Source organism: Sus scrofa, chromosome 4, assembly GCF_000003025.6.
Source record: "Sus scrofa isolate TJ Tabasco breed Duroc chromosome 4, Sscrofa11.1, whole genome shotgun sequence".
Taxonomy (NCBI): domain Eukaryota; kingdom Metazoa; phylum Chordata; class Mammalia; order Artiodactyla; family Suidae; genus Sus; species Sus scrofa.
This window is the reverse complement of record NC_010446.5, coordinates 118,405,743-118,428,373: the sequence shown is the minus strand read 5'-3', so window position 1 is coordinate 118,428,373 and position 22,631 is coordinate 118,405,743. Positions and strand designations below refer to the sequence as shown.

The following is a 22,631-nucleotide window of genomic DNA, read 5'->3' as shown; positions in this document are numbered from 1 at the left end:
AATTCTAAGAATTAGAAGTTTGTATTATTTTCAAAAAGCAATCAAAGGAGGAAAGGTGAGCAAGTGACTCGCCCAGTCCAGGTAAGACTCTGTCTTTGCACCTGGAGGAGACAGCATGTGAACAACCCTGGACAAACACACAGACCCACACACGCAGAGATAGTTGTGAGCAGCTAGAGCAGAGGCTGATTAAACGCTCAGCGAGTGGGCTCCCTGTGCGCCTCCTAGAAACGAAGGAATTGGGTAAGGAACAGTTAATAAGAAAATGTGCCTTGCTAACTGTGCACATTACAACAAAGAGCTGGCAGCTCCTGAAGGAAAAGGGCTTGTGCCGCTGCCGTTCAAACTTGTCAGTCAGCCCTTGCCAGCAGCCGCAGCGTCTGCCTCCCCAGCACACACACCCTCATTACATGTGTCTGTCTGGCCTGATCTGTACATCTGCTCAGAGACGCTCCTGCCGAGTCGGGGATTTCTGCTTCCTCCCCCGGTGCAAGAGCGGATTTCTCCCTGCTCCTCCTCTGTCACCTCCACTCCTCTCCCCAAGGAGGCTCCTGCTGTATGGTAGTTCTGGACGTCCCTCGCTAGCTGCCTGTCCTTGACTTCTAGAATGGAAGAAGCGGAGCTGGTGAAGGAGAGACTCCAGGCCATCACAGTAAGTCTGCATACACTTATAACTCATGGAGGTGGTTGCTTACAGGAAAGGCAGACACGTTTGCTAGCTGCCCCCACCACGGAGCCCCGTAAGTGGAAAAACAGAACTGTCACCTTTCATGGACGTGTGTCTGCCGCTCTCTTAACCCTGGTGACCCTCTGTAACTCTTGGGCTTCCGAAACTGAGTACAGGGCAAATGTTCTTCATTTTCACAAAAACGGTGCCTATGTTTTAAATAGCAATCAGGAGCTTTAATGCCCGTTTGGTCAACCTGAAAAACGCAGTCTTTCCTGAAGTTTATATTTGACAAGCGTTAGATCAAAAAGCAGATGCCCAACTTGGAAACATTTTAAACAATTAAAGCGCCAAAAAAGTTAAAATATTTTAAAAAGGGGAGCGAAAAAGAAATAAAACAAACAACTGAAACTTTTTATTTGTAGTTGTGGTAGCGTGTTCCAGAAAGCCTAACAGAATTAAAAAGTGAATGTTGTACTTAAGCTGAGCGTTAAACAGGAGAAAAGAAGGTAAAAGCACATATCAAATTAATTCTAAGATATCAGTTTCCAGCAGAGTCACAAACTGAATAAGATCCTGATAAAGGAATGCAATGCATGCAATGCAATGGATTTGGAAAATATTTCGTTAATACCGGGAAGGAGAATAGTGCATTTTTTATGTTTGTTCTGGGAAAGAGTCAAAGTATGAAATGAATTACTTTCCTTAAATGATCCAGCTTTTTTTTTTTTTTTTTTTTAATTTTATTTTACAAAATCCTCTCTTTGGCAGTAACCTGAAAATCTCTGGCACAATCATTTGTCATTAGCTACAACTTATAACTTCTTTAAGGAAAAAATACTTAGGAAATCCACATCCCTGTTTTTCAGCATTTTTTTGCCACTGACTTAGCTGTCAAGAGTACTTTTTAAAAACTGATGCAAAATCAGCGTGGGTAGAAAAATATTATTCTTTGTTCTTCAAATTCCCAGAGCATAAGTTATTATTAAGCTAAGCTCAATTTTGAATTTTTTTTTTTTTAATGGACACCATCAATGTCTCCCAGAAAGGACTCAGTAAGCTGAAACCTTTTCTCAGCCAGTGGTTAGGAACCAAAAGTCCACAGATAAAGTTGGCACTCTTCCATAAGACAGTGCTTTGGAAATGTCTAACTTCTAATTAGTACATTTTCCCTTCTTCAGAAAACCTTGGTTTGGATTATTGTTTGTTTTGCTTTGTTCTCTTTTGTTGTTAAACTCAGCCACCGCTTCAGCTGTCCTGCTTTAAGGGACAGGAACTGGGCCCTGCTCTGTTGTTTTTGGCTTGGGTCCCTTACATTACAGCTGTTGTTCTAAAGGTTACTTTATTAGATTGTGTGAGTGTGGGCTCAAGCTCCGCTTTTCCTGACGCTTCTACCTCCTAATTAACCAAATTAAATCATGTATCCAGTGAAATTCACAAGGAGCCCCTTGTGCCACATTTTCCTTTTTGAAGCATAGCACACCCTTGTTTTAGCCCTTCCCACCCTGGGTGCACCTTACAACTCGTACTGAAGCCGTACATGTTCCAGAGGTATGACTGCATCCAGTTACTCAGGAAAGTTAGGAATTTTCATTGAAGGTTCCAAAGGCAAACAGAGCTAGAACAAGAGTCACAAAGCCTTACAGGCCGCCCAGTGGGTAACCAGGTTCCTAAATATACTGGCATGTGCTTTGGATATTTTAAATAACAACAACTACTATTCTTTGGATTACTTCCTTGGCCTAAACATAGTCCATTAGAAAGAATTCAGCACATCTCCAAAGTAAGACCACAAAGCAGTTCTATGTTGGAAGTAAGATATGTGTATTAAGATGGTAGAGACAAAATGGAGAAAAGTTCATGGGAACAAATGTCCACTAACCTACACCTCCCAGATTAAATCCAGTCACATTTGTCACGACCTAAAGGGGAAAAATGGAGCAGCGGTGTGTCCATGGAAACAACACATCCACTCCTCTCCGCCCCTGACCCCCAGGGAAATGCCAGCTTTCTCCACCCTTGCCCTACCCAGGAAGCCCCCTCAGCTGTTCCCCTTCTCCTGGGAAAACGAAAGCACGTTGTGTCGAGAGAGCTTCAGGAATTGTTTCACTTTGGGAAGTACTTAAAACCCTCAACATTTCTGACCTTGACTGAAACTCACAGATGATATTCTCACTTTAAGTCTTTTCCTCCTATTTCCCTACACGGAAACAATCTTTATATAGGTCAAGAATAAAATCATAAGGCAACTGCCCAAGGTAAGCAAACATAACGACACAGAGATTTCACGTTATTGGGGGAAAAAAAAAAAAAAAACTTTTTACATTCTAAGATCTATTGGATTTCTACATTAAATTTTGTTCCTCCAGTTCCTGGCTGTGAAATGAAATCATCTTCACTGCTGTATTTATTCCATATGGTTTCGAATGTCCAAAAAGTCGTTACTTCCACTGTAAGGAATTTAAAAAAAAAATGTATATGCCTAGCACTCGACAGAATCAAGTGCCCGTCTTCTGGTCCCTTTTTTGAAAAAATCAGATTAAACACAGTAAGTAGATGGAATATGGCACTAGGCTCTTGAATTGAAAACTAAATTACTGTGATGGTGCCATTGATTTCTCATATCAATAAATTGAATTTTAGATGAGTCAGAAGTCTTCTCAAAGACTTCAAGAGAATAAGGACAAAATTATGAGAGTACATGGAAACAATTGGTTAAAAGAAGGTACTTTGATTTCAGTATAGCAAGTATGGATTCTATTTCGCACAGCTCCTCTCGTGTTTCTTCTTCATTACTTTATCCATGTACAGGCATACCTTGGAGATATTCAGGTCTGGTTCCTGACCATGGCAATAAAGCAAATATCACAATAGAGTGAGTCACACGAATGTTTTGCTTTCCCAGTGCAGAAAAAAGTTATGGTTACACTACATAACCTAATGTAGTAGCATTATATCTAAAAAAACAATATGCATTCTTTAATTAAAAAAATACTCTGTTGCGGAGTTCCCATTGTGGCACAGCAGAAATGAATCCAATTAGTATCCATGAAGATGTGGGTTCGATCCCTGGCCTTGCTCAGTGGGTTAAGGATCCAGTGCAGCTGTGAGCTTCGATGTAGGTTGCAGATGAGGCTCAGATCTGGCATTGCTGTGGCTGTAGTGTAGACCCCCTGGCATGGAAACGTCCATATGCTATATGTGCAGCCCTAAAAAGACAAAAACAAAATAAAATATTGCTAAAAAAATGCTAACCATCATCTGAGTCTTCAGAAATTTGTCATTATTTTGCAATAGTAACATCAAAGATCCCTGATCACAAAGACAATATTGGATGTTTTCATTTACATGTGAAATCTAAAAAATAAAACAAATGAACAATTGTAACAAAAAAGAAATAGATTCTCAGATACAAAGAACGAAACTGGCGATCACCAGAGTAGGGAGGGGAGAGGGGAGGGGCAAAATAGGTGAAGAGGATTAAGAGGTATAAACAACTAGGTATAAAATAAGCTACAAGAATGTAATGTACAGCACAGAGAATATAGTCAGTATTTGTATGGAATATATGGACTTTGTATGGAATATAATCTATGAAAATACTGAACTCCTATGTTGTACACCTGAAACTAATACAATATTTAAATCAACTAGATTTCAATTTTTAAAAAAAGACTGCGCTCAATGAAGAAAAACAAAAAGATTACTGATCACAGACTGCCATAACAAATATAATTATGGAAAAGTTTGAAATATTGCGAGAATTACTGAAATGTGAAAGTGATCAAATCCTGTTGGAAGAATGGTGCCATTAGACTTGCCCTGCACAGGGTTGCCACGAACCTCCAATTTGTTTAAACAAACAAACAAACAAAAATCAGTGTCTATAGAGCAAAATAAAACTGAAGCACAATAAAATGAGGTACACCTATACCAACACTTCCCTTACTAAATTAATGGCCAAACTATCTCTTAGAGTTTAGTTTTCAATTGTAAGTGGAAAACAGGGCACTTCCAACTGATTAATTATTACAATGATTTAAAAGCCTCTTGAGGCTCTTTTCAAGTTAGTACACATTTTAACAAATAGCTGATTTGTATACAAAAAGAGAGCTGCTGAAGTAGACTAGCAATTTGACACTCACTTTGCCTATTACCCCAACCGCTGATACTGATGTCACCAGTGGGAGTGAGATGAAAGACCCACAGAGTTATCCCTAGAGTCCCTCTCAGGAAGTCCACACAGCCCACGCCAAAAAGTGATGAAAAGGCCCCGGTGAACTTCCCTCAGAAATAGAAAAATCCCCTGATGAGCGATAGCATCCTACATACAGCTCACCTTCTCCTCCACAAGGAACACACTGTCTTATCTCCACTCCAACAGTGACATTAGAAAATACTCTTAGTGCAGTTCCCATGTGGCTCAGAGGGTTAAAGATCCACTATTGTCACTGCAGGGGCTCAGGTCACCTCCACATGTCACGGGTGCAGCCAAAAAAAAACTTTTTTTTGAAAAAGGGAAAAAAGACAATACTGTTATTAAATAACATAGGGATACTCAGACTGGAAAACTTCTAGGCCTTAAACTGACGAGAGATTACAGTCATAAAATAGTAACTAAGAATTCTGCGAGGAGAAAGGAGTAAGGAAAAAGCTGACATTTTTATCCTCCTCAAGACTTACCTATTAGAAATGCACATTACCCACTTATTTTCTCTTCCCTTTTTCAGTTAATGGATATTGAGCACGCACTATGTGCCAAACCTTATACATTTAAATGAAAATAAGTGCAAAAAGGGAATCCATTGGGAGTGTCAGGAGTAGGCTGGGATGGGTTACAATTTGCAGTCGAAAGGGCAGGATGGGCCCCTTGGATCATGGATGAAGGAGGAACTCTGTCGAAAGTTAGACAAGAGCGATAATCACTAGAACAAGCACCTGCCCAGGACCGACTCCGTCTGGTAATGAGCCATGTAAAGTCCTGACACACTGGAATGTGAGCAACAGAGCCAGATTTGCCAGCCAAAGCTGCCCATGATGCTAAGTAATCAAGACCTCTCATATTTCCTCGGATCCACTCCCTATTTTATTCCACTCCCAATTTTTTTCTAGACTTGTAAACACAGGAAGGTTGGAGGCAGAAGGTTCTTTATCTAAAGCAGAAATCTACCCAATACCAAGACCACTATTAAAACAACGTAAATACATACATGTTCTAATTGGCACATGTCCTTCTTTAGTACCTGTTTCCTGTCGCTGGACATTCCTCTTCATTGCCTTCGCCCTCTCTCCCTCCTTCTTTTTTTTTTTTTTTTTTTTTTTTTTTTTTAATATCTGGGATCTTCTAACAGTTGATGATGAGGCAGTTCATGATCTCAAAGCAGGACCTGATTATGTAATTAGTGAGGCCCAGTAAACAATGAATATGTGGGGAATCCCTGTTCAAAAACTGGACCCCTATTCAAAAAACATCCATAATTTCGGAGTTCCCATAGTGGCGCAGTGGTTAACGAATCCGACTAGGAACCCTGAGGTTGCGGGTTTGGTCCCTGCCCTTGCTCAGTGGGTTAAAGATCCGGCGTTGCCGTGAGCTGTAGTGTAGATTGCAGACACTGCTCGGATCCCGCGTTGCTGTGGCTCTGGCGTAGGCCGGTGGCTACAGCTCCGATTAGACCCCTAGCCTGGGAACTTCCATATGCCGAGGGAGCAGCCCAAGAAATAGCAAAAAAAGACAAAAAAAAAAAAAAAAAATCCATAATTTCAAGATGGTAACAGCAGAAGTTTAAGAGCATTAAGACTCAGCTCTGGGCCCTGCTAAATACGGTGCCATGTATGACTTCACTGGTCACATGCCCAAGAAGCCCAGATTGGCCATATGCATTTTTACCCTGTTCATTCTTCCTGCACAAATGAGAGCAGGGAAACAAGAGCCAGCCAGCCTGGATCTTGACAGAAGTTAGACCTTAATTTGTGTTTGGATCAGTGTGTTATTTGGAGTTCTAATGACTTCTTAAAAGTAATAATGAAAGGGAGCATAATAAGCCATTGTTCCATGGTATCTCATGGTTAAAACAAAGTCATGAGAAGAGCCCCCAATTTGTCACAAGCGCCCAAGACCTTCATATAAAGGTGGTACATAGAGAGGTAGGACTCTCCTAAATAGTCATCCTGTGCCAATATATTCAAACAATAAAGCCTCTGCACAATTTTCCACAGTGCTATATTGAGATTACATGTTTCTTTCAGAGAGGGAAAGTTTCCTTCAAACAAAAGCGCTATGCCACATTTCTTTGCCAAGCATAATAGCCCACCCACAAAGGAGACCGTGTGATGAGGTATAATAAATTGGATAGCTTATGAAGGAAACTGCTTCTTGATAACCAGGGAAGGTTTTTCCAGTGTGCTATAGAGTGATAATGCTACTTTGCAAAGCCCTCTACTGACAAGGATCCCCATGAGCTTTCTGAAACTTAGTGGATAGTGAAAAGGAAAAGCTGCTTCTTTAGAAAAAAGATTAAAACAAACCAGAAACTAAGTGACTAAGTCTAACGAGAGTCTAAACCAGGACAGCATAGTTCAGGCTAAAATTGAAACAGAACTTCCACTTCCTAATCTAGGAAATCTCAAACTACTTAGATGCTCTTAAGATAAAATAAGAATGTCTTATTTTATTAATTTATTTAAATGGCAGTGGTGTCATTCTGGGAAACTCAAAAAGTTTCCTCACCTGGAACCCTGGGACATGTCTATTTTCATGAATCACCATAGGAGCAGTTTGAATAAGATCTGTACTTAACAGTTTTCATGTAAAACCCCAAAGACAGAGTGGATTCAGTCAAGCCATGTAAGACATAGAGCCAGGTTATTTTCTGAACCTCTGAATGGAAAGCGAACCTGGCTTCTGTCCTGAGAATCAGGTTTTCAATGTGTAACTGCATTGGTGATTGACATGGGGTAATGCAACACGTTAAAAGGAGCTACAACAGCTACTTAAAATCAAACTCTGCTAACAAAGCCAGATACAAAGGGCATCTCTTAAGCCCAAAACTTCTGCAATTATGAACAATAATAACATTTGGGGATTAACAGGTATACACTACTATATATAAAATAGGTAAACAACGGGACCTACTGTATAGCACAGGGAACTATACTCAATGTCTTGCAAAAACCTATAATGGAAAAGAATCTGAATATGTTTGTGTGTGTGCATATATATAATATACATATATATACACATATATGTAACTGGATCACTTCGCTCTACGCCTGAAACTGACACATTGTAAAATAACTATATTTCAATTTAAAAATAAAATAATAATAACAATACCTATTCTTGCATAGCCTTTAAGATTTAAAAACAAAAATTTTAAATTTCACACTCATTACCTTATATATCCAAACAGTCCCATAGGTATTTTCAAAATCAGATGTTACCATTCCCATTTGACCGGTGAAAAACCTAAGGCCAAGGAAAGTTAAGGGATTAAATAGTAGACAATGTCAGAGTCTCTGCTTATGACATCCATAATAAATTCTAAGAAACATCAAAACCTTAAACCTCACCCTCATTCAGAACTTCCTCAGCTGTTCACCCTTAATAGAGTTTGAAGTGGAGCAAAGAGAAGAACTTATGGAGGTTCTGCTTTCCTCAGCCACTTTTTTTAACCCAAGCCAGGCATTCACATCCTGCAGTCTCCTCTCCTCTTCCCCAGGAGTAGAAGTGGGAAAGGAAAGAATGCAATGCATTTCAGAAGCATTTGTTATTGCTTTAACATGGGTGGGACAGATTCGTTTTTCAGAGCATCCCATATTCTCAGCTTTTACCTTCTCCCCATCCCACTTCCATTACAGTCTCTTCCTTTCCAGCCAGGATTTTTTAAGGCAAAGACATTGCTGCATCTCTCACAGCTCCCCAACACTGAGCTCCACACTAGCCAGAGCACAAAACATGCATGTCAATGAGCAAATGGATGAATGAATACCATCACGCTGAACGGGGAGAGAAAACTAATGATTATCTGAACTGCTAACAGATTTCTTTTTTTTTTTTAACTGGAGACATGGTCAAGTTTACCATCACTCTGATTATTCAGGGGCTTGTTTTGTGTATGCTGTCTATCCTTGTTGTGTTTTGTTTAATCGCTAGACAAAAGAATCGAAGAGGAGAACATAAACTGGATTCTATTTAGAGATTGGTCTGAAGTTGTTTCAAGGCTGGGAAAGAAGACTAAAGTTGCTAAATAAAATGGGATTTAGAAAATTTGTACTTTTTAATTCATCCCATAAGTAAGAGTGATAACTACATCTGGTTCCCATGGCTAACTTAAGAGTTAAGGGTTTTCAAAGCTAACTGCAGAAATAATCATATGACCAGAAGAAAACATAAGGATTTCTTTGTCCAGATTCCCATTCTCATTACACCATGCCCAAGAGATGCTTAACCAGCTTCTCCCTGAGCACTTCCAGTATCCGGTCAATGAATACCTTCCAAAACCCCTGTTCCATCTGAGAACAGCCCTCTGTGTTGAGCTCTAGCACAGTGTGCCAGCGTCTAGTTTCCTTTAACTTTCTCCCAATCAGCATGACTCTAGCTTTACTCCTTTGTTTTCTTGATTTCAATCATCTCTCATATCATGGGCTCAATCTAGACCCTTTTAAATGTCAGTGACACTCAAAATTTGGTGCCGAGAGTTGAACAGAACATTCTGACCAGTACAAAACCCTTAGTGCTATAATTTCCCTTATTTGAGGAATTGTATTTCTACTGATCTGTCTGGGAAATGGTAAGGGGTAGGATAAAAAGAATCATCTTTGAAAGTATAGAAAAATTAGTTTCAACACCAACCATATGACTTGGGAAAGTTGATAAACCCTCTGGTCCTCACTTGACTTTCTCTAAAATTAAGGATAGAATGAACTTGAAAGTTCACTAGTTGGATACACAAGGAATATATAAAAATCAATAGTTTTCTGGAAAATAATAATTAGTCAAAAAATATAATGTGAAAATACCCCATTCCTGATAGCTACAACATTTTTTTTAAAACTGTTAAAATGAAAAAAAATAATCATACTTAGGAAATGTGCACGATTTATATGAAGAAAACTTCATGTTTTTATACTTACTTAGGAACTGCGCAGGATATATATATAAAATGAAACTTTACTAAGCAATATAATATATGCGTCTGGAGAGCCATACCATTCTTTAAGGTAAAATTTGAATACAAAAAAAAAAAAGGTGTCATATATTTCCAAGTTTATTTTAAGTTTAATGCAATTCCAATCACTAAGGAGGCATTCTTATTCACTTCTGGTAGCTCTCTGAAATTACTAAAACAGGATCATGTGGCACTTGGTAAAAGAAAACTCACAAAGTGTTTTCTCCTTTGATAAAGAATTTCATTGATAAGGAATCTACACAAAAGAGGAGATGCACATAACATGGATTAAGATGTTCATAACATAAACCATTAAAAATAATTTAGAATAAATATAGGGCATATGTATATATATTAATATATACATGTATATATATATTAATGGAATAATGGAATAGCATGCAGTCATTTAAATTAATTTCAAAGAAGACTAATGACATGGTATATCATTATGTTCATGATATATTAAAGAAATGTCAGATTACTCGGTGTGTAATAAACAATTCTAATCTTATATGAACTGTAATATATCATGCAGATATAAATCATATATAACAGTATCAATCTCTGATTATCTCTGTATAATGATAATTACTACTGAGAGTAGCTTTTAAAATTCCATCAGGGTTTTTTTGTTTGTTTGGTTAGTTGGATGGTTGATTTTTTTGGTTTGGAAAGAGTGAGGAGGGATAAGTAATTGGCTGAGGTTGAGTTTCCCACTTAGTTTCTATTGGAATTTAAGAAAATGATACAAGTTCCACTGGAAAAACAAACCTCTTCTACTAATCAAGGCATTTTTGATAAAAGAAACAAAGGAAAACTTGCCCAATAAAACGTTAATTTATCTTATTGGTATTACATAGTATTAGCATCAAAATCTATAATTAAAGACACTAAACAGATAACCTGCAGCCAGACCCTAATGTACATTTTAAAAAAATGTAAATGATAAAAGTCAGCAAATGATAAAATGAGTAATTAAAAAAAATCCATAGGAAAGAATTTTGATAAAACTTCAGATTAGTTAAAAATTTGGAAAAAAGTATTAGATCCTCAGCCTTTACCATAAACCAAAATTAATTCAGTCGGATTTAAAAGTTTTTCTTAAACTTTAGAAAGCTAGAAGAAAATATGGATGAATAATTATTGTATCTCAGACAGTAGAAGGCATTAAAAACATAAAAGCAATAGAAAAAAAATTCAGTACTTCTAGAAACACCATAAATAATATTTAAAGGCAAGTAGGAAAAATTATTCACAACTTGTATGGAAACTAAAGGTTGCTATTCCTAATTCAAAGAGCTCTTACAAATTGTTAGGTCAACAACAGACTTTACAAAAATAATGGGTAGTATCAGAAACAGGCAATTTAAAAAATAATTAATACGAACAGCCAAGAAAATTTATGAACAATGCTTGACCACACTAATCTCAGAAATCTCATTAAGCCATCAAAATAAGACACTATTTTTGCTCTTATTCATAGTTAGTAAGGGAGAGGTGATGGACATTGTTTTGTGGAAATACAAATTAAAATAACTTTTCATTGAAGTCTTTGTACAAATTTGCATCAATAATTTTTAAAATATCCCTACTCTCAAGTTCCCTTGTGGTGCAGTGGGTTAAGGATCTGGCATTGTCACTACTGTGGCTCGGGTTGCTATTGCGGCAAGAGTTCGATCCCTGGCCCAGGAATTTCCCCAGGTTGCAGGTGGAACTCTCTGCCCTTTGACTATGTAACTAAATTCCAGGGGCCTATCCTGAGGAAATAATCAGAAAGAATGGTAAACTTTTTACATGCAATGGCTTATAACAGCAAAAGAGTCAAAATAACTTAAAAGGCAGTAAAGGGAATGCTAATTAAGCTAAGCATGATATTCCAAATAAAATTCAGTATTTTTATTGATAAAAGGTAATTACATGAGAAATGCTCATGACACAATATTAAGTGCAAAAGGTGAAACATAAAACTGTGCATGGGCCTCCTTGTGTGGTTTGCTCTTGCGTGTTTATGTAAGTGTGCACGTCTGTGGTTTGCGTACATTGAAAAAGTATTGGAATAAAATGCACCAAAATGTAGACAGTAGTTATTTCTAAAGTAGTGGGAGTATGGGAGATTTTTATATTTTTCTTTAAAATGGTCTGGATTCTTTAACTGTTCTTCGATGGACATATCCTACAGTTTTCATAGTTTACATTTATTAATCATAAAATTAATCATTAATTTGGGTCCATCCTTCCTAACAAACAAGACATTCTGAAATCCTGATTTGGTCCTCTTTTACTTCATAGCTTCCCAAACCTGTACAATAAAACAACCTATAGCAGTTTTTAGCAAAAAATCTCCCAGTGCACCTTTGCTTCACCCTTGAAATTCTCAACCAGAAAGTTAGCTCAACATGTTTATTTGTTTATTGGGTTTAGTTTTATTTTTCTATCTCTTCTTACGGGGTATTGGTTTTTTTTTTGTTTGTTTTGTTTTGTTTTTTTTAATGTTAAGATAGTCACTTTTTTTTTTTTTTTTTTTTTGGTCTTCCCAGGGCTACACCCGCGGCATATGGAGGTTCCCAGGCTAAGGGTCTAATCAGAGCTGTAGCTGCCAGCCTACACCACAGCCACAGCAACACTGGACCAAGCTGCGTCTGTGACCTACACCACAGCTCATGGCAACGCCAGATCTTTAACCCACTGAGCAAGGCCAGGGATCGAACCCGCAACCTCATGGTTCCTAGTCAGATTCCTTAACCAGTGAGCCATGACAGGAACTCCCAAGATAGTCACTTTTAAATAAATATTCCTCTCTGCTCACATTTACATAAATTTCAAAAAAAAATAAGAAATGTTGTCAAAGCCATGCTAAAATCAAAATGTACTGAATTCCCATGATCTAGACTCCTGTGCTCCTCGGTTTCTTTACCCACAAAATGTGGAAAAATGTGGTCCCTTTTTCCCAGGAACTTGGGAAAATTAAATAAACTGTGACATTTAAGTGCTTTAAATAGTTCCTGACACTTAAAAAGCTCTCAATAAATGTTAGCTGTTATTAAACTATCATAGTCTTAATCATCTGCAGATCTTAAAAAACTAAGCAAAAGAAAGTTTTAAATGCTTTGTTTTTAGGAATCAAATGCTATCTCTTAAACATTCCTTGTCTAAATACAACACTGTTTAATAATTCATTCTACAGCTTGGCCAGGGATTAACCAGTAAGTTCACTAGTCTTTAAATATTCATAATTCACCTTTTTTCTCTCTTCAGAAAACTGGGTCATTTGCCTCTTTCAGCCATCTAATGCTTCTTTACTTCACCCAAGAGTCCAAGACTCCTTAACAATATTTTCCTGTCATGTCTATAAATTTTTCTGCTCCCTGAAAAGAAACCCATCAGAGTCTGACCAACGCTTGTCTTCGGTGCTTAATTTCCTATTGGGCTTTGATTTCCCCTTAAATATACTTGTTCTAGCCTTTCCAGGATCAAGATGATTCTCCTTAATCAAGAAAGCAAAATAGAGGTGGAGTGGTTCTAATTTCTCTCCATCATGTTATCTCACGCTGTCTATCTCAGCAGCAGTCCTCTTGCTCTCAATTGTAACTTACACATGTGTATTTACTTATACACATACACTTTTTGTGCCTGCAGTGTTTTTCACATGCGTCACATCTTCATGTCACTCTGCATTTGTACCTTATTTACACTATTACAAATGGGTACCACCTGTTTATCTTTATTCTTGGTTTCGTGAGCTTTGGGGGAGCTCCCAGCGACATTAAACTATTGAGTTTGGCTTGGTCTATGTCTCTTTCCTTTTTACCTGAGACCTTTTGTAATAATGTTATCAACATTTCCATTGGTAAATTACCCATGCTTCATGATCTGTCTTCCCTCTTAAAATGTTTGCCTCTTTAAAAAAAAAAATTTAGTAACTTTTCAAGAAATTTTTGTTCAAGAATTTTTAAAATCAACTTTCATTGAAATGGAGTAAACCTCTACGCTCAAGATTCATTTCTAGAAATATACTGTTAGCACATCCCTTTCCATATGCACTGCTCAGGAGGTTCTGCATTGTTGGTAGTATTTAAATTCAAATAAGTAGCTTCTGTTGTTGTTCTTTTGAGACCTTGAACAATGAAAATATCAACAATATGAAGTTATAAGATACTTCTAGCAGAATGAATCTGAAACCAATCAGCCCAGTTCACTAAGTTCTGTTATTAATAATGCCTAACTGATCCCAAAATAGACTTCCATATGGGTTTCCTTCCTTGAATACCCCATAAATGTAGGTGCTTCCTGAGGGCTATCTTTAGCTCTCCTTTTTCATAAAGACATCTCTCATCATGCTGTGGCATAGTCTCCTGGATCTCTTCCAAACTCCAACATCTCTGTCTCTAGCTCTGACTTCTCTTCTGATCTCTCTCCATCCAACATTTTAACTACTTACAGACAACTCCCCCTTTTGTCCCAAAGACACTTCAAACTTGATGTGAATCACCATCTTCCTCCCAGATACTCCTCTCCTGAATTTCTTTCTTTCTTTTCTTTTTTCTTCCTTTTTTTTTTTTTTTTGCTTTTTAGGGCCACACCTGAAGCATATCGAAGTTCCCAGGCTAGGAGTTTGAGTTTGGCTCAAGTTGAATCCAAGCTACAGCTGCCAGCCTACACCACAGCTCACAGCAATGCCGGACCCTTAACCCACTGAGCGAGGCTGGGGATCAAACCCGAGTCCTCAGGGATACAGGTTGGGTTCATTACACTGAGCCACAATAGGAACTCCTCTTACTTTTAAGTGATTCTGCTCTCTTCTCAGTTATCTGGGTATAAAAGCCTAATACTCCCATTTGATGTCTTCCCCTCCTGCATCCGTATGTCATCAATCGCCAACTTCTGCTGATTTTAGCTCCTTAGTTGCTCTGACATCCACACCTCTGCTACCTCTTGTTCAAACTCTCTTGATCTTATGTATGAGTTGTAACCTAACTGATTATCTCCTTCAAATTGTCCTGCTTCAATATATACACAATCAGGCTCCAGTAAACTTAAAACAAAGTTTGGATTCTATTAACCCTCTCCCTCTGAAAACCTTTAATGTTCCCTATCTCGATATGCAAGTAAATTCTAAACTTCTTGCCCTGCCTTTCAGCATTTTCTATTGGGGATTTATCTTCATCTCATTTTCTTATTTCCCACTACTCCCAGTATGACAACTTAGATTCCAGACTTGCCATTCCCCATTTTATAATCAGGGCTTTGCCTGCAATAAGCCTTGGCCTGAATGCCCTTTCTCCCCGCTCCCCAGCCCGCAGCAGCTACCCAACATACTCTATTTGGATACTACTTCAAAGCCTCTCCTAGCCACATCATCTGGAAACAACCACTCCTTGTCTCCCCTCAGCTCTCACAATACCTCACTTGTGCCTCAGCAATGAGAGTTATCACTTTAATTCTTAGACGACAGTTCCTTGTACAAAGGATTTTTCCTCTTTAAGAGGATGCAAGTTCCTTGGTGAAGGTATCTAATTCTGAATCATTTTCAAACATTGTACAATCCTTAATGTCATCCTGAACATTGCATTTGTACAGAAGTCCATAAGTACTGAATAATTTAAAAATTAATTCAGGATCAATCCTGCCTTGGTTGATAGAGTCCAACATTTTAGAATATTAGCTAATTTAATCAATAACATCTCTAACATACACTCTTATGTATCGTGTTTTATAAAACTTTATCAAGTTTATGAATGTGGTAGTATCGATGAATCACAGACGGCCACAAGAACTTTATAGCAGCACAAGGTAAATAAATCAATTTGCAAAATAACTAAGAGGTAGTCTTACAGAATTGGAATTTGCGAGTGTCACTGCTAAAACATTCTACGTCAGACAGCCGAAAATCTAGGCAATCTTTCATTGACCAAAACATCTTTATTAGCTGAACACTGACGAAGTAAACAGCAATCTAAGTTATTCATAATGGTTGACATTAATAAATAGCTGATGTGCCGGATTACAATAGGTGTATGTATATAGAGATGCTCAAGTTTCTGGGGAAATTCTGGGAAGCGGATGGCATTTCACATCTATTTGTTCCCAGATAACGGGGAAGGAGTTAGTTGGCTATAGTAACCTTTGGTACACTAGCAGTAGAACCACATGGACAACTTCAGCTTGTCTTATAGTTGACCACACCATAACAAAACTAAACTGTTGCCATATTATTTTTCAGTAGCGCTTACAGATCTTTGCTCAGTTTGGCAAAAGGATAGTAACTTGTAGTTGATGAATATCTTATGAAGCAAAAGCATACCTATCTTAAAATAGAGTCACGCTTATAACATTATAAAAGTACCTTCGGAACTACCTAGACTGATAGGAGAGAGGCAATCACATCACCGCTGAGTGACAAAACACTGGTATTCCCTAGCAACCCTTCCGCAGCACTGTGTTGCCAAAACACTTCAGACATGCTGCCCTGCCTCTACCCACAGCTTTCATTACCATATTACTAACCCCGGGATGAAACGACCAGCCCAAACTGGCCGTCCGCTGGGGTGGGGAAGCGTGGCCACTTCCACAGTCACGATCCCAGAAACGTCCTCTTCTCTATGGGGCTGTCCACAGAGAGCTGGACGGTCACACATGAGCACAGGGAACTCAAAATGGGCTGCTTTCTAATGAGAGGCCCCGCTCCCCTACTGGCTGTGCTGGTGCTGCCTCCGGGCCTCAGTATTTCATGAGACACAGGACAATGAGGGAGGTTTCGAGAAGCTGGGCTAACTTCCCACCCAGGGAAATGCTCTAGGGAACTGGCTAAGGGTGTGGGGGCTGAGCTCAAATGGCCTGGGTTCAAGCGTGGCTCTGCCACTTACTAGTTGTGAGAACTTGGGTTGGTTCACCTCCAGAACTTCTTCTGCGAGATGAAAGCTATGACTATTAAGTGTAATATTATTATATGTCTGTTTTTATGACTTATTAATGCTTACCAGAATGTTTGGCACAATAAATTTGAAATATTACTAATATTTGCTCAATAATAATTGGTGGGTATAGTGAAGAACAGACTCTCAGAGGTCTTCGTGGTTTTTATTCCTAATGACTGGATTTCACCCAAAGAAAAAAGTGAATCTGAAGCCCCATCCTTATTGTCTGGCTTTTTTCAGAATAGCTGTTTATGAAATTTAAAAAACAATACTAATGAGGTCATATATGCTTCTTACACACAAAGAGAAACATGACATAAATTTGGACAGCAGTGTATGTTCAAATGAATGCTGTTACGTTCAACAAATGTACCCGAACTTGTACATCAAAAAGGAGTTTTTATCTCCAAAGAGGCCACATCAGGAAGCCATGCACTTGTTTCAACAATGTTGCCAAATATTTTTGGACCTCTTCCTTCTAAATTACCTTCTGAGCCTGCTTCGAATTCTTTTAGATGTCTTCATTGGCAAAAAATGTTTGCCTTAGGGAGTTTTCAAATTTGAAAGCAGATTTCAAACCAACTTTTATAAATAAAGTGGAGAATAATGTCACCACTGGTCAAAAATAAGGAAATAAGGGCCTTTTTGCATCCCTTGTAAAATTTCTCAAACAATGCCAGACAGGAAATCTCTAAAACATTTCAGACCAATGGAACTATTATCAGAATTGGTGTGTTGCTTTTCATGTGATTAACAGGTTATGTGTTTATTTACTTAATTTTATTAAACAAATATGTCGAGAGCACTAGAGTCTGGTACTATTCTAAAAGTGTTTGCATATTAGCTTATTTAAGGGTTCTATCTTATGAGGTAGAACTCTTATAACCTCCATTTTACAGATGCAGAAATGAGGCACAAAGTTAAGGATTTGTCCCAGGACACACAGCTAGTAAATGGCAGAGCCAGACATTGAAACCAGGCTTTCTATTTCGCATACGGGCTATGTTTTCTAAAAAGTACAACTTCTGTATATTAATAGTCATGCTACCTGGGATTTTGAAGCATTGCACTTAAACTTGGTGAAAGATACCATACCTCTCCATGAAATTTTTTGGACCTCTGCTAGAAGCCCCTGAGCGCTAAGCATTAATTACCTGATCGCTTTTTTCGTTCTCCCATCCCATAGCAAAGTTGGCAGGAGAAACAGTCCAGCCTGCCTCTGTAGGAAGCAGACCTTTTACCCAGCGGTTCCTTCTCAGACTTGTGCCAGGAACAGTCTCTTTGCACAGCGTTTTCCTCGTGCCTATTTCAAAACTCCCTCCTTAAAATTCACGTTTTCCATGGCATCACTCAGTAGCTTCATCTTGCTAGACTTAGTGGGAAAGGCAGAAAAGGTTGAGGCGGGAGGGAAAGCCATTAAAATATTTTTAAATTCCCTTTGAAAAAAGCACTTTATATCGTTTTCCATCAGGAAAATGTTTTGAATGTCTCACTTTGTCCTTCTCTGCTTTGAAATAAGAGTTTCCAAAGCAGCTTCATCCCAATGCCAAGAGCACATACCACTGTCCAGCCATTTGATAATGACACTATCTCCAAGGAAATATACCTAAGCAAATTGCACAAAATAGATTACGCTGGAACATTTTTTATTTCAGGACAAAAGAAAAATACAAGAAGAAATCTCACAGAAGCGTCTGAAAATAGAGGAAGAAAAACTGAGGCACCAGCATTTGAAGGTAACATGACTTTAATTTCATTTCAATGATTTTGCATTCAAGTATTCCAACTGCATGTGAATTTCAATAGTAAAGATGCTTTAGGAAGGAAAAAAATTCCAGCAGAGTTCTAACACCCTAATAACCATAGGGGTGGCCAACAGGCTAGTAATATTTGCATACAAGATGAATGAATACCTTCTGGCAAACATGTGGAAAGTTGGAAACATGGTTTTATTACTTTTATCCTTTATTACTGAATTTCCTCATTTTCTTGGGTAACCTTGAGAATTCAGTCTCGATGATTTTGCCCTAAACATAATCTTGCCTAACATCCCTTGGGAGTGGGTCCAGCCAGGAAGTCCCTTTTGAAATCAGTGAAAGGCCAGCCCTTCCCCAGGGGTGCAGAGCAGACACTGTCTGGCCCACTCAAGGACGCTCGTATTTAAAAGCTCAGTGCAATGAATCCAGTGTGGTCTCAGTATGGTTCAGGGTTCTGTTTTGTTTTGTTTCAACAAAACATTAGGTCATAACCAAAAATAAACCTCCATTTTCAAAATCAGACTTTACATCTTTCATGGGTGTGGTCATTTTGTAATGAAAGCACATTGAGTCTCAACATTTTATTATGCAGCTTAGTCACAGGATGCAACCAAAGGACAAACAGGAGCAACTTGTGAACAGGCCCATGCAGGAAACTACTTATCTGGCAGGGCTTCTCTCAGTAGATACAGTAAATCCCTCAATGAGACAATGCTGTAGTAGGGTCTACAGCTTTTGGATAAACTTGTCAGATTCGGCTAAATCCATCTTTCTGATGGATCAAGAAACCACCTCTTGAGACAAAAGAGACACATTTAAGATTCCAGTTAGCCTCAGTTCTCCGGATTCTGTTTGCTTCTTTGCTCCTAAGCAAGTCAACATTTCCAATGTTTGATGGATAATTTCCAAGTATAGTCCGCCTGCTATCCTTACAATATGTCAGATTGAATTTACATAAGTAGGAGATACAGAAATGCAGGGTATACTCCCAGAAAAATCAACGAAATATCGAAATTTTACCAAGTCATTTCAGCACAACTCAAATGAAGCCAAAAGTAAATCTACAATTTTTGAGACAGGTTCTTTCTTTTTTAAATTACTTAATGAATTTTATTACATTTATAGGTGTAAATAATCATCACAACCAAATTTTACAGCATTTCTATCCCAAACCCTCAGTGCACCCCTCACCCCCCCAACCAAGACAGGTTATTTCTAACTCCAAAATCAATCTTTCTCCCTTTTCCCCCGCCCCCCTCCTCTCTCTCTCTCTCTCTCTCCTCACACACACACACACACAATTTACCCATAATTTTGATCTCAAAGTGAACTAATTATTGCTTCTGAGTCATTGCATCTTTGCAGAATGGGTAGCCAAACAACAGTAGGACTCACAGTAGGAGAAAAGGTTTATATAACCCTTTCATTTGTTCTAGGAAGTAAGTTTTACAAGGGAAAACTCTGACTCACAGAGAGGTCCATTTCTGAGGTGACATCTCACTTCAATACTTAACCAAAACTGTCCAAAAAGTAATATATAATCTTCCCTATAGGTTTGCTTTATGGAATCCAGGAGACTCTCCAATGCAATCAATCCCAACACACATCGTGCTTTGGACTGCAGTACACAGTTGTACAGACTATATACTGTGTAAAGATACCTGAGAGAGAGAGAGGAGCTGAAACCCTGCCCATACGCCCTGAACCGCGCACCTGGCACAGGGCGCTTCTGTCTAGAGGACGAAGTTTCTTTCTGCACAAAAGTGCTGTCTGCCTTCCCAAGCTGTGCATTAACCCAAAGGCATGAGAGTAGGAACTACACTTTTTTCTAATTTGCATATTAATTCTTTGGAGACTAGTTGTGGCCCTGAGAGTTTGTAGCCCTTCTGCCTGCAACCTGGTGAAATTCAAGGTTAAATAAGTAAACAGGTCAAGTTAAATGATTTTTTTTTTAATTCAGTTTTAAGTGTTGGCAGTAATTCTTAATTCTGAGGTGGTCAAAAAGGTCCTGTTAAAGGTGTGGGATTTAACCTGAGTCTTAACTAAGTAGGAACTACAAAGGTGTTTATAGAGCCTTTCAGCCAATAAGCATTTACTAAGCACCTATTATGGGCAAGGTCTAAGCTGGTCATGAAGAATATAAAATGAGTTTGCTCTTTGCCCTTAAAACGGCAGCTGACACATAAACTTATAATGCTATTTATACTGTGATGAACACTATAGTCAAGGTATTAACTACAAAGAGAACACAGAGGAGAGTGGCAGTATCATAAGTACATTCTTCCAAGTCTTGCAGAAAATGGTTGGCTATTTCAAACAGAAACTAGGCATGAGTCCAAAAGAGGGTTCAAAATGTTCAGCAGTATTTTAAAAATTGATTCCAAAATATGTTCGCCAAGTCAAAAAAGCTCTGTTGGCCTCTGCAGTTACCAGTCTTTTATTTTCTCGTTTGTCTCCCTTCCGGGGACCATCCTCAACATTTTCCCAGTTGCAAATTATTTCATTACACTTCAATGACCCACTTTAAACCACGCAAATGTAAATATTTATACAGTGCTCTTTCTGTTATCAGCAGTACACAAGCTTCAAAATAGTTGTGTTCATTCACTCGAATAGTCTTTATCTCCGGAACCTACCATCCCTACCAACGACATCCTGAAAAGGGAGCGTCCAGGGTCATTATCAGCCTTCCCACATTCACACATTTCTGAGACTTGAGCACCATGGATCTTCTTGCCTAGAATCATGATCACAATCTGATACCACCGTGAAACAAAAATATACTCAACCTAGACAATTTTTCTGGAAGTCCATTTAAATCTTAGGGTGAGAAACTAATTTATTCCTAAAGACTCCTGTAACTGCTGTGTGGAATATAGCGGGGCTTCGGGAAAACCTTTCCCTACAAAACTGCCAGAAGACCTACTACCTGTATGTCACTTCTATTTTCATTTAGTTAATATAGCTTTGATGCCAGACATCACTGTTGGGAAATAGATTTTTCTATGCATCAGCCTCACAGACTAGAGCATGAGTCTCAACTGTGACAGAAAGGCAAAATAACTGTGTTTTGGTTACTAAAATATATGATTGTACCATATCATTTTGATCGTACATCCAAATTACATATTTTATATTTAGATGCAGAATTCTCTGCCAGAGTTAAAGGATAATTTCTGAATTATGAACAAAGTTTATAAAGCTAAAATTAAAATTGTTCTCAATCCTAACCAGACTAAGAACCAAGAAAGCAGCCCCAAGATAACCTAATTATGTCACAAGAACTACTTTCTGCTCTCTAATTCAGCATCATAAGACTGTCCCATCAGAGTGTTTCTTATAGTGATATAGATGTAACTGACTGAAACTATCCTTGCAGGTTGTTGGGAAGAACTGTAATTTACTTTGATGGTTGTCATATGTCTTCTTTCCTGTGCATTAGCTATCATCATATTCTATCAAATAAAAACCAAAATCAAGGTAAATTCTTAAATGCTGATACACTCAGATTTTCTTGGCATATTATCAGGAGATAAATCTTGACCTTTATTAATAATATTTGCTGTGTCTGTGGGAACACATTTTACAAACAACTGAACAGCTATAATTAAGGGAAAAGGTAGCACTGGGAGAAAGAATCTGGCTACAAGCTGGAATGGTACAAACTGCTCTTACGGGGCGTGTTGTTCACATGCAATTGCTTGAAACTCTGAAAAAGCCAACACAAATATGATGGATAGGGTGAGGCTATTTCTGACCTACTCTAGTGGTTTTCCAACTGTGTCCTGTGCACCTATAAGTTCCCAGGCACCCTCACTGCTTAACTAGAGCGGGCCATGTTTTATCTGTTCTACAAGTCATAATTCCATGTAATATTTATTTGTAATCAGCGTAATATGTTTTAACAATTTGAAAACCACTGCCTTAGTTAAAATAAACTTCATTTGGTAATTATCTAGCCCAATCAGCCTTATTTAGATTTCTTGTAAGTTCAGGGATATTTATATTCCGGTTGTATTAATTTTAGCATGCTTTATAAAAAAAGACAAAAAAATATTCTTACTTGCTTTCATTTTAATCATGGTGTTAGTAAAAAGAAGTCTCAAAAAAAATAGAGAAAATT

At 38.1% G+C, this 22,631-nt stretch overlaps 1 protein-coding gene across 1 annotated transcript in view; it reads left to right on the top strand.

Moving 5' to 3' along the window:
• PALMD (palmdelphin) overlaps positions 574-22,631 on the top strand; it is a 50,555-nt gene continuing 28,497 nt past the window's right edge. Inside the window, 2 exon segments of the mRNA NM_001038645.2 lie at positions 574-652; positions 18,407-18,487. Coding sequence (NP_001033734.1) covers positions 608-652; positions 18,407-18,487 — 126 coding nt within the window. The 5' untranslated portion in view covers positions 574-607.